At 39.4% G+C, this 16,636-nt stretch overlaps 1 protein-coding gene across 16 annotated transcripts in view; it reads right to left on the reverse strand.

Moving 5' to 3' along the window:
- RMDN2 (regulator of microtubule dynamics 2) overlaps positions 1-16,636 on the reverse strand; it is a 103,924-nt gene that overhangs the window by 31,191 nt on the left and 56,097 nt on the right. For all 16 annotated transcript variants that reach the window (XM_017340818.3, XM_017340815.3, XM_017340816.3 and 13 more), the window contains 3 exons: positions 9,623-9,698; positions 8,658-8,735; positions 6,653-6,751 (listed from right to left, as the gene is read on the reverse strand). In XM_017340818.3, the coding sequence (XP_017196307.2) occupies positions 6,653-6,751; positions 8,658-8,735; positions 9,623-9,698 (253 nt within the window). The remainder of the gene's footprint in view (positions 1-6,652; positions 6,752-8,657; positions 8,736-9,622; positions 9,699-16,636) is intronic.

Below are 16,636 nucleotides of genomic sequence, written 5' to 3' on the forward strand. Positions count from 1 at the left end.
ATTTTTATAAAATATAAATAAACTAGACATTTCCAAAATAGTAAGTAAAAATTTCTCCTTTCTCATTTTATGCTCAACTTTGATCTCATGTCTCAGGGGTAACCACTACCAACAGTTTGACATAAGTCCTACCAGACCTTGGTAAAAGGCAAGCAAAAACTAGATCATTGAAAAACAAAAACTTGGCTGGTGCCGCGGCTCACTAGGCTAATCCTCCGCCTTGCGGCGCCAGCATACCGGGTTCTAGTCCCGGTCGGGGCGTCAGATTCTGTCCCGGTTGCCCCTCTTCCAGGCCAGCTCTCTGCTGTGGCCAGGGAGTGCAGTGGAGGATGGCCCAGGTGCTTGGGCCCTGCACCCCATGGGAGACCAGGAAAAGCACCTGGCTCCTGCCATCAGATCAGCACGGTGCGCCAGCCGTGGCGGCCATTGGAGGGTGAACCAAGGGCAAAAAGGAAGACCTTTCTCTCTGTCTCTCTCTCTCACTGTCCACTCTGCCTGTCAAAAAAAAAAAAAAAAAAAATGGGACCATTTTCCACATGATTCAAAAACCTTCTTTTCCTTCACAAGGTAGACACATTTCCATGTTAGCATACACAGATCTACTTCACTGTTCCCAAGAGCTCTGTTTCATATTATGAATATACCAAAATTAATCCTTCCTCATTGGACATTTACATTTATTATTAATTTTTACTATTACTAATATTGACCAATAAACATGATTGTGTACAGGTGCAGTTATGTACATAAGGAGAGACTCCTAGAAGTTGAACTGCTGAGTCAAAGCATACACACACACACACACACACACACACTCACACACATTTTCTTAAAAGCTAGGTACTAAAGAAGCAGATCCAAGGGAAGGTGCTGAGGACTGCTCCAACACCCTAGGGAGTACATACCCTGTAAAAGACACTCTGTTCTCCACAGAATCAAAAAAGGAAGGGTTTTGGGAGAAGGAAGATAAAGTCTCCTGAGTTGAGGAGCCAAACTGAGTGCTACTCTTTAAGACACAGTAGGTCAACAGAGTCCGGACTTAGTGTGGAAACTGCTAGAGAGACAGCAAAGCTACTAATAGATTAAAGAAAGGTGTCAATTTGATCCTAGCCAGAGTTTTGAATGTCCTATACAGTCATCCATGGAGTTGATGGGTTATGGATTTCCTGGTGTTCTCTCTTATTTAATTTCTTCCCATTTCTATGCTCCTAGTTTAGTAAGTAGATTTCTTGAGCCATTCTAATAAGAGGGACTTAGACTGAGCTTTGTTCAGTTGTGTCTTATATGTCTAGTATTCCCTAGGTCAGTCCAAATCCCTTCTGTATAACTTGTCCCCTTGCATGCAAATAAACAGCTTATTTCTTCAATGTTGGCATTTTAATTCTGCATATATGCTTTAATATCTATATTAAATTAATCAAATGATTTTAAATCAGAAAACCCCTTTTTGGGGTAGGCAATTGGCCAAGCAGTTAAGCTGTTGGTTAGAACCCTCATGACTCACAGGAGTACCAGAGTTTGATGCCTGCCTCTAGTTCCTGACTCCAGCCTTTTGCTAATACAGACCCTGGAAGACAGAGGCCCTGGAAGACCCTGGCTCAAGAAATTGGGCTGCTGAAACCCATGTGGAAGATCTGGATTGAGTTCCAGTCTCCTGGCTTTGCCCTAGCCCAATCCTGGCCATTAAGGGCATTTGGAGTATGAACCAGTAGAGTGGAACACTCACATATTCTCTTTCTCTCACTGTCTAACTCACTTTCTCTGTTGCTAAAATGAATAATGAAAAACTTTTTAAATGTCCTTTTTTTTTTGTAACTTAAAAATAAATGAAGCTCAAAGGAATGCCAGTGAGGCTATTAACAATATTGAAATCCTAGAGTAGAACAGCTTTGGGTCTTTTATGAATTACCATAGGGCAGTATTATTCAGTATGGTGTTCTTATTAAGACACAGTTTCTAGAGACGCTCTTAGAACAAGCTGTCCTGGGGCTAGTCACATGGCACAGTGGTTAAGACAATGCCTGTGATGCTGGCATCCCATATGAGCACTGGTCCAAGTGCCAATCCAGCTCCCTACTGATGTGCCTGGGAAAGCAGCAGAAGATGGCCCAAGTGCTTGGGCCGCTGGCACCCACATTGGAGACCTAGATGGAGTTCTAGGCTCCTGGTTTGGCTTGGCCAAGCCCAGGGCCATTGAGGTTATCTGGGGAGTGAACCAGCAGATGGTAGATCTCTCTCTTTCCAACTCTGCCTTTCACATAAATAAAAAATAAATCTCAAAAAGAAACCCAGAGCATTGTTTCATAACACCTAGCAAAGGATATAATACATGTTTACTTGGTCTTGGCCATTCTCGGTCCTTGAAGGTAGGAGCTGGATAGGTCATTTCTGTATTTTTTGCAGTTGATATTGTGTTTGGCACTAGGCATGTGCTGATAAATGTTAAATAAGTTAGCTCTTCTTTAAAGTATCTCATAACCTCAAGGAGCAGTGTCCTACCATATCAGGATGTACATGATAGCTTTGCAGCTGGCAGAACCACTGTAGGGACCAGAGATCCCTCGATTGCAAATGATGTGTGAGATCAGGGCAGCCCATCACCCAGCATTGCGACTCTTGGCCTTCTGCTGCATGTGCAACCATTCTCGGGTCCAGCAGTTCCTAACCATGCTACGGGCTGCCAGTGCCACCACTCTGAGAGCTTTAAAAATACTGATCATGTTTTAAAGCCACACACCAAATAACCCAGCAATTCTACCCTTAGGTACATATCCCAAAGAAGTAAAGATATGCTCACACAAGAGCTTGCATATGAATGTTTGCAGATACTTTATCCATAACATCACTAAATTGGAAACAACTCAAATACTCATCAGTAGGTTACTAATCTAAAAGGATGATTTATCCATATAGTGGGATATTACTCAGCAATGAAAAGGAACTATTGATACAGTCAGTAAAATGAATCAATCTCAAAAAAATGCTGAGTGAAGGAAGCCAGATATATACAACGATACATACAAGTTGTATGATTCCATTTATATTAAAGTTTAAAATAGGCAAAAGTAATCTATAGTGAGAAAAGAGCAGATAAGTGGGTACTTGAGACTGGGAGTGGGGAAACTGACAGCAAAGGGGTGAAGATAACTCCCCGGGGTGATCAAAATGCTCTAGATCTTGAAATGGTGGTGGTTACTTGAGTATATAAACTTTAAATTTCACTAAACTGTACATTTAAATCAGTACAATTTATTGTATGTACACTGTACCTCAAGGTACTCAGTGATTCTGAAACAATTAGTCTGGATCATGACCTGAGCCGGCCAGCTCCCCAGATGATTCTAATTTACAGCCAACATTGACAACCATTCCTGGCCCTGTCAACTTCTCTAGAGTGGGTTGCGGGCAGGACTCTTACGGTCTGGGCACAATAAACTTTTTTTTTAATTCCATTTGCCCACAAAATGAAGTACGTTTGTATTTAATCCTCAGAACACTACTATGAGGTAGGTGCTATTCTCTCTGTGCTATGGATTAAATTGAGAGACAGAAGTTAAGAAACTTGCCCAGCATTTGGTAAATGGTAGAACTGAAATCTAAACAAGTAGTCTGTTTCTAACATTTGCATTCCTTACTTTGACTTTGAATGCTGACTGTATATTATTTCAGGAATATTAGCACTGTATTCCTGAATATCCAAATATCCAAAAACTTGATGTCCAGTTATAACTTTGATATGATGAGAAAATGAGTTTTAAGTTCAAATAACATTTGTTGATTAACTTGGCGGCACTTTTTTATATAAATCATTTAAATATATGATGATGCATATTCTTACAAAATTTCAAATGGGAGAACTAATCCTCAGTGGCAGAAGAAAGCTGAGGGAGTGGGTATAATGCAGTCTTAGACTCTATTCACATTTTAAATTGCATTTTTGACTGGCACTGGGTGAAACTATAAATTTGGTTCCTGAGGTCTTCATTTCCCGTTTACAAAACAACAAAGGTAACATTAAGTGAAAAATAAGACCCGGGTGACCCTGTGCTCCTCTCCACGGGGCTTGCTTCACATCAGAACACTTACTATCTCACAGCACCTAGGCAGCCACGGGCCACTGGTCAAAGATAAAAAGCGGGAGGGAACCTAATTGCCATCTTAACCAATATGATCATTTGTTAAAAAAATTTTACTTAGTTAATTTTTATTTACTTGAAAAGCAGAGAAAGAGAGAGAGAATCTTTTATCCCCTGGTTTCCTCCCCAAATGTCCAGGCAGCTGGGCAAGGGCAGGTGAAAGGCAGGAGCCCAGAATTCAATCCAGGTCCTCCTATGTGGTGGGAGGACCCCTCACCTGCTGCCTCCCAAGGTGTGCTTTAGCAGGAATCTGGAATTAGAAGCCAAGCCAGGATTCAAACCCAGGCACTCCAATACCAGATGCAGGTGCACCAAGTGGTGTCTTAACAGCTGCACCTAATGCCCAGCCCCAGACTATACGACTTTAAATTCCCTCTCAGGTTGCAAAAATAATTCTGAAGGCCGGCGCCGCGGCTCACTAGGCTAATCCTCCGCCTAGCGGCGCCGGCACACCGGGTTCTAGTCCCGGTCGGGGCGCCGGATTCTGTCCCGGTTGCCCCTCTTCCAGGCCAGCTCTCTGCTGTGGCCAGGGAGTGCAGTGGAGGATGGCCCAGGTGCTTGGGCCCTGCACCCCATGGGAGACCAGGAAAAGCACCTGGCTCCTGGCTCCTGCCATTGGATCAGCGCAGTGCGCCGGTCGCAGCGCGCCAGCCGCGGCGGCCATTGGAGGGTGAACCAACGGCAAAGGAAGACCTTTCTCTCTGTCTCTCTCTCTCACTGTCCACTCTGCCTGTCAAAAAAAAAAAAAAAAAAAAAAATTCTGAAGACACAATACAAATCTTAACATGCACAAAATGTCAGAATATATCATTCAGGGCTAAATTTGTCTTTATTTTTATAAACTTGAAATAGGTAGGTGGGAAAAGAAAGACATTCAGTAACTACAAGGTTTTCAAATTGGTTCCAGGGACAGGCAAAGGGGTCAGTCCAACAGGAAGCTGATTAGACAGGTAGGTATATTACATATTTACACGTGTTCAGCTTTTTATCAGCACAGCACAATACATTTAAAGACAAGAGCAAAAATAATGACTTGGTCTGCTGCCCCAGGAATCTTGCACAGAAGTGTCTGCAGTTGAGGAAGTGGGTTTTAAAATAACTCTTCCTTTTGACATCTTTTAGTTGTTTGAGATTAAATGAGTTCTGTGTTAGGCTAATAAGCAAAACCAGGACCAGCACTGTTGGGCGGGGCCTGTTTCTGCACCTGGTCGTTTGCCTGGGAGAGCTGCTGCTGAGCTTGGTGGTAAGGGTCAGGGATGCTCTACCTAAACCTCCGCGTAGGCTGCTGAGTTATTCCTGACATGCTCAAGCTGACTTACCTCAAACGGTAGAGTTAGAAACATACCAGGGGATTCCAATTCAGTCCCATCAAGGTGGCATGTACCAATGCCATCTCACTAGTCCCAGTGATCAATTTCTGTTCACAATTGATCATAATGATAGGACTAAGAACTAAAGGGATCACATAAACAAGAATAGTGTCTGCAAATACTAGCTGATAGAATAAAAAAGGGAGAGAATGATCCAACATGGGAAGTGAGATACACAGCAGACTCACAGAATGGCAGATGTCCTAAACAGCACTCTGGCCTCAGAATCAGCCCTTAAGGCATGCGGATCTGGCTGAAAAGCCCATGAGAGTATTTCAGGCATGGAAAGCCAAGACACTCTGAGACAAAAAAAAAAAAAAAAAAAAAAAAAAAAAAAAAAAAAAAAAAAAAAAAACCTAAATGAAAGATCTCCGCGAGTGAGATCCCGTGGAAAGAACAGGTCATCAAAGAAGGAGGTACCTTTCTCTGAAGGGAGGAGAGAACCTCCACTTTGACCATGGCCTTGTCTAAATACGATCAGAGTCAGTGAACTCAGGGGGCTTCCATAGCCTTGGCAGCTCATGACAAGAGCCTAGGTTGATTACTGATGCCATAAACAAGAGTGTCAATTGGTAAAGTCAACAACAGGAGTCACTGTGCACTTACTCCTCCTGTAGGATCTCTGTCCTTAGTGTGCTGTACATTGAGATTTAATGCTATAACTAGTACTCAAACAGTATTTTTCACTTTATGTTTCTGTGTGGGAGCAAACTGTTGAAATCTTTACTTAATGTATGCTAAACTGATCTTCTGTATATAAAGAGAAATGAAAATGAATCTTGATGTGAATGGAAGGGGAGAGGGAGAGGGAAAGGGGAGGGTTGCAGGTGGGAGGGACATTATGGGGGGGAAGCCATTATAGTCCATAAGCTGTACTTTGGAAATTTATATTCATTAAATAAAAGTTTAAAAAAAAAAGCAGCGTGTTCTAAGATGTATGGTGTAACTAGCTGCTCTAAGAAGTTTAGATTTGAAACATAATTTGCATTACTAGGAGCTTAAAAACAGAACACACCAAGAGTAGGATTCCAATCAGGGCTTCCGTTAGAGAGCAACACGCAGAAAGAAAATGATTTCCTTAACAGCCAAGGACTCTTGCAGACAGTCCACAGCCTGATGCTAATATGGCAGAGAGATAAAACATACCTTAAGGAAGTTTTGCAAAGCTTCTTGTACAGTTGAAGACGGTATTTTTCCAAACAGAGTGGCAGCCATTTTTTTCTCAATCCAGCTGAGTTTTGAGATCTGTAAATGCATGGCAACATGAGTCTTAGAGAACTGTTCATCTTTTGAATGGATAATCTCTGCCCAGTTAGACGTGTGTACATATGTGTATACTTATTATGTAAATACATATGAATATGACATCTCTACATACCCATAATAAATAATACATATGAGAGCCATCATCCATATAGTATTAATACTAACATTTTGCCTTCACTTTTCATAATTCTAACCAACCATGAGCTCCAGAAACTCTGGTTTCAAAACCAATATGAGATATTCATCAAATGGGAAGAATCACTATATTCCTCAAGTTGTATTTATGGAGTTTGTATTCATTAAGTAAATGGTTTCTTTGGGGAAAAAGAGAGAGAGAGAGAGAGAGAGAGGGAGAGAGAGAAGAAAATAGACAGCTAAAAAAGGAAATATTCATCAGAAGATCTGTGTTGAATCCCAGAAAGAGGGGCATGATAGGGAACGATGCTGAGGTGTGGTTGCTCATCTGACTGGTGATTCTGGGACGACTGCAGAGCGTTTCTCAGCTCGGTGTGTGGGAGGTACAGGACCCTGCCTGGGCTCTCTTCCTACCTACTCCACACTGCTCACAGGTCTTCTGAAACAGAGGCAGCAACTCAGAAATGTAAACAGCACCATGAGCCTCAAAGCAGAGGCAGCATAGCGTGAGGACCCAGCATACATATTTAGAATCCAGGAGATTTTTTGTTTACCCAATAATCACCAAAAGCAAATTTTGTATCATCATTTACTTTTTGCTTCCTTCTAAATTTTTTTTCATTTTTCCCCCAAAATGAAGGTACTCCAAAATGTTCATGGAGAATGGAATTAAAATATAAGCTAAATTTGGTACAAAACATTTTTGAACTTCATGGATATACGGAGTCATTAGAAAGCTCATGAAAATGTGTATTATGAAAAATATTTATGGATTTCCTAATTTTGCATCTAAATTTTGAAAACCTATTGTATGCATTATTTTCTATTTACAAAAAATTATTTCCTTGCTCTTTTACATAATTTCACCTATTGGTATATTTATTTCTGATTGGTTTTGAACTTTGTAAAAAATGATACAGTGTTTATTTCCTCAGGTGTATCAGGTTATAATCTACATTAAAGTGAAATTTCACACATTGCAGGCATAGTTAAATAAGTTTTGATAAATGTATGCAACATGTAACCACCACAATCAAAATACACTGTAGTTTATTCTCTCATCCCCTAAGTGCTCTGTGCCCCTTTGCAGTCAATTCCCTTCCCTACTCCTAGGCAATGACTGACCTACGACTGTGGTTTGCCTTTTCTAGAATTTCATATCAATAGAAATATGCATCATGTTGTCTTCTGTGAGCCTCTTTGGCATAATGCTTTAAAAAGTCACCCAGGGTGATGTGCTGCCAACACGACCATGACCATTCATGTTCTAACCATTGAGTGAGTGTGCATTTTGTTTCTCTTGGTAAATACTTAAGAATCACTATGTTATTTATTCCTATATTAATTTATTGTTCATATATTCCCACCAGAATATATGAGAGTTCCAACTGTTCAATATCCTTGCCAACACCTCAATCTTTTAAATTTTAGCCTTTTAAATGAGTATGTAGCCAGAGCCACAAACTTGACTACTGCAAAAGAAAAGGAAAATACAAGGAAAGAAGAAAGAAAAAATATATAAAATACTGCATATAACACAAGATATTCAAAGTTGGAAATTATAAAATATATAGTCAATTTTTAAATAATATATAAAATTATAAAACATATAAATTCATAGAAAACATAGGCTGATTTTATAGTTTTCCCTATAGTAGGTATAGGGTAAAAATGAAAGAATAAATACATCACTAAAGATGTGAATCACAGTATATTCAAATAAGATTTATAAATAAAGGCATATACTTACAGTATAACAGTATCTTCCCTTGAGGTAATACAAAAAGGGTTCTTCAGGTAGAAGTTGGATTGCTATATCCAAATGTTCCTGAAAGAAGCATCCAAAGGAAAAGTCATCTCCCAAGGTTCAGATATTATTGAATGGAACCATGCCAAAGCCTAGTAACTACAACGTGATTTTACAATGTTATTGCAGCACCCTCAATCCGTAACAACTGAGACAATTAAATCTCAATAATTCAGTGCTCAAAAGTGACTGTCAAAACCGGGACCAAACCTGTGATCATGACTTCATAAAGCTACGTATAATTTAAAGCCAAAAAATTGCTATAGAAATTAGAAAACACCTAAAGTTTTTCTGCCCATGACTTACCTAGCTAGTACTGATTCAGAGGAAAGCTTACAGACATCAAATGGCATGGAGCAAGGTGTAGTGGAAGAAAAATTAGTGGACCTAGATGGGAGAGGAACTATTCCCCTGGTATTATCAAAATGGGTATAGGCAGCCAGAAAACAAGAAAGAACTATTCGATCCTCCTGGAATTACTGACCCTGCAGGCTTATTTTTGAGCGTTTTAACTAGAGCAGATGACAAATGATGTGTATGTGGATTATTATTTTGTTCATCTATCACGGAAAATTTAGCCCTAGATTGGATCTTAACTCCTCCCACCAAGTATGTGGAAAGATTGCTGACTAACTAGACCCAGTCACATGGGTGATGTTGGTGAGCTTGTGACCAACAGGTTAATCCTCCAACTTCGAAAAAAATAATACTCATCCACTATGTGACTTCTTAGAGGCTGTGTAATAATAATATTTAACCACACAAATAGTTTGATTCCTTTTGTCACAGCACTATTTATGGAGTGCCATTTCATTGAAACAACAATGACAACACATTTCTAGAGCATTAATTTATACCTGTTAATGAAATATAGACCTACATTAAAACATTTTTAATATCAAAAATACCTTGAAGCAATGCCCGTAGTTGATTTTGTTTTGTAAACCCTCAAATTCAGATACATAGCCACACAAAACTGCATACCTGAAAAACATAAAAACAGTATCTGTCATGTAAATTTAAAATTGTATACCTCCAAAACAATGTTTTTTAACAAAAAAAATTCACTAATTTTTTAAATAGAAGTACTTGAAGAGATGCAACAGCCTTAAATTAATAAATACTTGACATTAATATGAGGCAAATTTCCTCATCTACAAATGGGGATACCAACACTGCGTATCTTATGTGTATAGTGTGAGGATAAAATGAACTGAAATATGTAATGTGCTTAAAACTGCACCTGGCTCAAAAGGAGTTCTAATAAACATTAACTGCCTTTATTACTGCCATCATCAACTCAAAGTCATGAAGAAGCTTGCTCTTAGGAAAAGTCTATTAAATTAGAAAAAACCACAATTCTCTTTTAAAACATTGATTTATTTCTTTGAAAGGCAGAGTTACAGAGAGGAAGAGACAGAAAACAAGTGCGAGTGCGAGATAGAGAAAACTCCCATCCGCTGGTTCACTTCCTCAGTTGGTCACAATGGCCAAGGCTGGGCCAGGCCAAAGCCAGGAGACTGAATTCCATCAGGGTCTCCCGCATGGGTGGTAGGGACCCAAGCCTTTGGGCTATCTTCTGCAGTTTTCCTGGCATCCTATTTGAGATCCAGTATGAGCCCTGGCTGGGTTACCTCTTCTATTCCAGCATCCTGCTAATGGGCCTGGGAAAGCAGCAGAAGACAGCCCAAATCCTCGGGCCCCTGCATCAAGTGGGAGACCCAGAAGAAGGTTTTGGTTCCTGCCTTCAGCCTGGCCCAGCCCTGGTCATTGTGACCATTTGGGGACTGAACCAGTGGACAGAATATCTCTGCCCTTCTCTCTGTCTCTCCTTATCTCTGTAACTCTGCCTTTCAAATAAATCAGTAAAGAAATAAATCTTTAAAAAAAAACCTCATTGTTCCTAAAAAAATAAAAACAAAAATTCTATGACCTCTTTTAATGCCCTTGAAAATAACAATAAATACAAAAGGGTTTTAAAAAATTCATGGAAAATTCATGTTATCTTTCTGAGATTTTTTTCTTTTCATTTCTTTTTTCCTCCAGAAACCATTTACCTAAGGTATACAAACTTCATGCATTTCATAAATGGAACTTTAGGAACATAGTGATAGTGATTCTTGCCACTGTACTCCCCTCCCAACCTACTCCCACCCTTCTTCCTCCTCCCTCTCCTATTCCCATTCTTAGTTTTTACTAAGATCTATTTTGAATTAACTTTGTACATAGAGGATTAACTCTATACTAATTAAAGAGTTCAACAAATAGTATGGAAAAAAAAAATCTGTTCCTCAACACTTTTTTTTTTTGAGTTTTTTTTTTTAACTTTTATTTAATGAATATAAATTTCCAAAGTACGATTTATGGATTACAATGGCTTCCCCCCCCACATACCGTCCCTCCCACCCACTACCCTCCCCTTTCCCACTCCCTCTCCCCTTCCATTCACATCAAGATTCATTTTCGATTATCTTAATATACAGAAGATCAGCTTAGTATACATTAAGTAAGGATTTCAACAGTTTGTTCCCACACAGAAACATAAAGTGAAAAATAATAGATGATTTTTTTAAATGATGATGAAATCAGATCAGACCTATTGTCATGTTTAATCCCAGTGAGAGTCAAGTTGGGAGTTGATAATTTCTTTTTTCTTTTTCTTTTTTTTTTTTTTTACAGAGGATCAGTTTAGTATACATTAAGTAAAGATTTCAACAGTTTGCACCCCCATAGAAACACAAAGTGAATTATATTGTTTGAGTACTCGTTATAGCATTAAATCTCAATACACAGCACATTAAGGACAGAGATCCTACATGAGGAGTAAGTGCACAGTGACTCCTGTTGTTGACTTTACCAATTGACACTCCTGTCTATGGCATCAGTAGTCTCCCTATGCTCCAGTCATGAGTTTCCAAGGCTATGGAAGCCCTCTGAGTTCTCCAATTCTTATCTTGTTTAGACAAGGTCATAGTCAAAGTGGAGGTTCTCTCCTCCCTTCAGAGAAAGGTACCTCCTTCTTTGATGACCTGTTCTTTACACTGGGATCTCACTCGCAGAGATCTTTTGCCAGAGTGTCTTGGCTTTCCATGCCTGAAATACTCTCATGGGCTTTTCAGCCAGATCAGAATGCCTTTAGGGCTGATTCTGAGGCCAGAGTGCTATTTAGGACATCTGCCATTCTATGAGTCTGCTGAGTATCTCACTTCCCATGTTGGATCACTCTCCCCTTTATTTATTCCATCGGTTAGTGTTAGCAGGTACTAGACTTGTTTATGTGCTCCCTTTGACTCTTAGTCCTTTCATTATGATCAATTGTGAACTGAAATTGATCACTTGGAATAGTGAGATGGCATTGGTACATGCCACCTTCATGGGATTGAATTGGAATCCCCTGGTATGTTTTTAACTCTACCATTTGGGGCAAGTCAGCTTGAGCATGTCCCAAATTATACATCTTTTTGATTTCTCTTTCGATTTTTTCAGTGATCCACTGTTCATTCAGGAGCACGTTGTTCAGTCTCCATACGCTTGCATATGTTCTAGAGTTTCCTGAGTTGCTGATTTCCAGCTTCATTCCATTGTGGTCTGAGAAGATTTGTGGTATGATTTCAATTTTTTTGAATTTGCTGAGACTTGCTTTATGATCTAGCATGTGGTCAGTCCTAGAGAAAGGTCCATGCACTGTTGAGAAGAAAGTGACCTCTGCAACTGTAGGATGAAAAGTTCTGTAGATATCCAACAGATCCATTTGATCTAAAGTGTTGGTTAACTCTGCTGTTTCCTTGCTGGTTTTCTGTCTGCTTGATCTGTCCATTGCTGAAAGCGGGGTACTGAAGTCCCTCATTACCATTGTATAGGAGTCCGTGTCTCCCTTTAGATCCATTAACATTTCTTTTATTTATTTAAAGTTTATAGAATTGAAATTATTTTTTTCTTTTATTTTTAGGGTTTGTAGAATTGAAATTCTTTATTCCTTTTAAAATTTTTTATTTGTTTGTTTTTCCCCAAAAAACCTTTTATTTAATAAGTACAAATTTCATAACTACAACTTTAGGACTATAGTGGTACTTCCCACCATAGCTGACCTCCCATCCCCACTCCCACCCCACTTCCTTCTCCTTCTCCCATTCCCAGTCCCATTCTCCATTAAGATTCATTTTCAATTAACTTTATACACAGAAGACCAATTCTACACTAAGTAAAGATTTCAATAATTTGCATACACACATATATACACCCACACAAACATACATACAAAAACTTTGAGTACAAGTTTTACAGTTAATTCTCATAATATAACTCATTGAAGACAGAGGCCCTGCATGGGAAGTAAGTGCACAGTGACTCCTGTTGTTAATTTAACAATTAACACACTTATGTATGATGTCAGTGATCAGCCAAAGCTCTTTTTTTAATAAGATTTATTTATTTATTTGAAAGTCAGAGTTACACAGAGAGAAGGAGAGGTGGGGGGGGGGTCTTCCACCCTCTGGTTTACTCCCCAATTGGCCACAACGGCTAGAGCTACGCCAATTTGAAGCCAGTTTCTTCCTGGTCTCCTACAAAGGTACAGGGGCCCAAGCACTTGGGCCGTCTTCTACTGCTTTCCCAGGCCATAGCAGAGAGCTATATTGGAAGTGGAGCAGCTAGGACTTGAACTAGTGCACGTATGGAATGCCAGCACTCCAGGCTGTGGCTTTACCCACTATGCCACAGTGCTGGCCCCTACCTGAGGCTCTTGACATGAGCTGCTAAGGCTCAGAAGCCTCTTGAATCCACAATCTCCATCAGTATTTAGATAAGGCCATAAGCAAAGTGGAAGTTCTCTCCTCCCTTGAGGGAAAAGTATATACTTTGATGGCCATTTCTTTCTACTGGGGTCTCACACACAGAGATCCTTCAAATAGGACCTTTTTTTTTTTTGCCATGGTGTTTTGGCTTTCCAGGCCTGAAATACTCTCCTGGGCTTTTCAGCCAGACCAGAATGTCTTAAGGGCTGATTCTGAGGTCAGAGTTCTATTTAAAGTGATTGTCATTCTAAGAGTCTGCCGTGTGGACTGCTTCCCATATTGGAAGATTCTCTCCTTTTTAATTCTATTATTATTACCAGACACTTGATCTTATTTATATGATCCTTTTAACAATCCTATATATATGATAACTTTAATACTTAATATGATTCCTTTAACACTTAATATGGCATTTTTACCACCCAGCTTAATGGGATTTGGGGTCCCATGGCAAGTTTTTAAAGGTACCCTTAGAAGTAAGTTTGTAGGAATGTATGCAGAACTATACAGCTTTATAGTTACAAATTTCCTCTTCCCTCTCCTTTTTCCAATCTTATTTTTTACTGAGGTCTAATTTCTTTTTTTCTAATATTTATTTATTTATTTGAAAGGCAAAGTTACAGAGAGGCAGAGGCAGAAAGAGAGAGGTCTTCCATCCACTGGTTCATTTCCTAGCTGGCCACAATGGCCTGAGCTGCGCCAATCTGAAGCCAGGAGCCAGGTGCTTCCTCCAGGTCTCCCACATGGGTAAAGGTGCCCAAGGATCTGGGCCATCCTCCACTGCTTTCCCAGGCCATAGCAGAGAGCTGGATTGGAAGCGGAGCAGCCGGGATATGAATTGGCACCCATATGGGATGCCAGCACTGCAGGCAGTGGTGTTACCCGCTACACCACAGTGCCAGCCCCGAGATCTATTTTCAATTGACTTTATACATATATGATTAACTATATGTTAAGTAAAGAGTTCAACAAATAGTATGAAGGAGGAAAAAAAAAACCTAAACTGTTCCTTACCGGTCAAGACAAGGGCTGTTTGTTCAAATTGTTGCTTCTGAAAGTATCAATTTCACTTCTACAGATTTCCTTTTAGGTGCTCTATTAATTATCACAGATCAAGGAGAACATATGGTATTTGTCCCTTTGGGACTGGCTTATTTCACTAAGGATGATGTTTTTCAGATTCATCCATTTTGTTGCAAATGAAAGGATTTCTTTTTTTTTCTTTTGCTGTGTAGTATTCCATAGAGTACATATCCTATACTTTCTTTATCCAGTCTTCAGTTGACAGGCATTTAAGTTGATTCCATGTCTTAGCTATTATGAATTGAGCTGCAATATATAGGGAGGTGGAGATAACTCTTTTATTTGCTGATGTCATTTCCCTTGGGTAAATTCCCAGCAATAGGATGGCTGGGTCATATGGAAGGTCTATATGCATATTTGTGGGCTATCTCCAAACTGTCTTCGATAGTAGTTTAACCAGTTTACATTCCCACCAACAGTGGAGTAGGGTACTTTCCCCCTTCCGCCCCGCCCCGCATCCTCGCTAGCATTTGTTGTTTGTTGATTTCTGCATGAAAGCCATTCTAACTGGGGTGACGTAAGACCATTGTGGTTTTGATTTGCATTTCCCTGACAGCTAGTGATTCTGCACATTTTTTCATGTGTCTGTTGACCATTTGGATTTCCTTTTTTGAAAAATGTCTGTTTAAGTCCTTTGCCCACTTCTTAACTGGATTGTTTATTTTGTTGTTGAGGAGTTTCTTAATCATATATTCTGGTTATTAATCCTTTATCAGTTGCATAGTTTGCAAATATTTCTCCCATTCTGTCAGTTGCCTCTTTACTTTGCTGAGTGTTTCTTTTGTAGCACAGAAGTTTCTCAATTTGATGTAATCCCCAGTTGTTAATTTTTGCATCGATTGCCTTTGCCTCTGGGGTCTTTTCCAAGAACTCTTTGCCTGTGCCAATGTCTTACAGGGTTTCCCCAATGCTCTCTAATAGCATGATGATATCACATTTAAGTCTTTAATCCATTCTGAATGGACTTTTGTGTTAACTGTAAGGCAGGGGTCCTGCTTCATACTTCTGCATGTGGAAATCCATTTTTCCCAGCACTATTTGTTGAAGAGACTGTCCTTGCTCCAGAGATCGGTTTTAGCTTCTTGGTCAAATATAAGTTAGTTGTAGATGCCTGGATTGATTTCTGGTGTTTCTAGTCTGTTCCATTGGTCCATGCATCTGTTTTTGTACCGGTACCAGGCTCTTTTGATTATAACTGCCTGTAGTATGCCTTGAAATCTGGTATTGTGATGCCTCTGGCTTTGTTTTTGTTGTATAAGATTGTTTTAGCTATTCGAGGTCTCCTACATTTCCATATGAATTTTAGAATCATTTTTTCTACATCTGAAAAGAATGGTTCCAGATCTCAGAGGAAATGCTTCCATCTTTTCCCCATTGGATGCTGGCCATGGGGTTGTCATAAATTGAGTTGATTGTGTTGACGACTGTTCCTTCTATACTCAATTTGCTTATGGTTTTCATCATGAAAGTGTGTTGTATTTTAACAAATGCTTTCTCTGCATCTATTGAGATAATCATATGGTTTTTGTTTTCCAGATAGTTAATGTGATGTATCACATTGATTGATTTGTTAATGTTAAATCATCCCTGATTTCAGGGATAAATCCCACTTCATCCAGGTGAATGATCTTTCTGGTGTTTCATTGGATTCTATTGGCCAGAATTTTGTTGAGGATTTCTGCATCTATGCTAATCAAGAAATTTGTTCTGTAATTCTCTTTCTCTGTTACATTTTTTCCAGGTTTAGGAATTTAGGTGATGCTGGATTCACAGAAAGAATTTGGGAGGATTCAATTGTTTTGAATAACTTGAGAAGAATTGGAGTTAGTTCTTTAAATGTCTGGTAGAATTCAGCAGTGAAGCCATTTGGCCCTGGCTTTTCTTTGTTGGGAGGGTCTTTATTACTGATTCAATTTCTATCTTGGTAATGGCTCTGTTTAGGTTTTCTATGTCTTCATGGCTCAATTTAGGTAGGTTTTATGTATCCAGGAATCTAGCCATTTCTTCTAGGTATCTCATTTTGTTGGCATACAGCTTGTCATAGTA

Source organism: Oryctolagus cuniculus, chromosome 2 (assembly GCF_964237555.1).
Source record: "Oryctolagus cuniculus chromosome 2, mOryCun1.1, whole genome shotgun sequence".
In the NCBI taxonomy this organism is placed as follows: Eukaryota; Metazoa; Chordata; class Mammalia; order Lagomorpha; family Leporidae; genus Oryctolagus; species Oryctolagus cuniculus.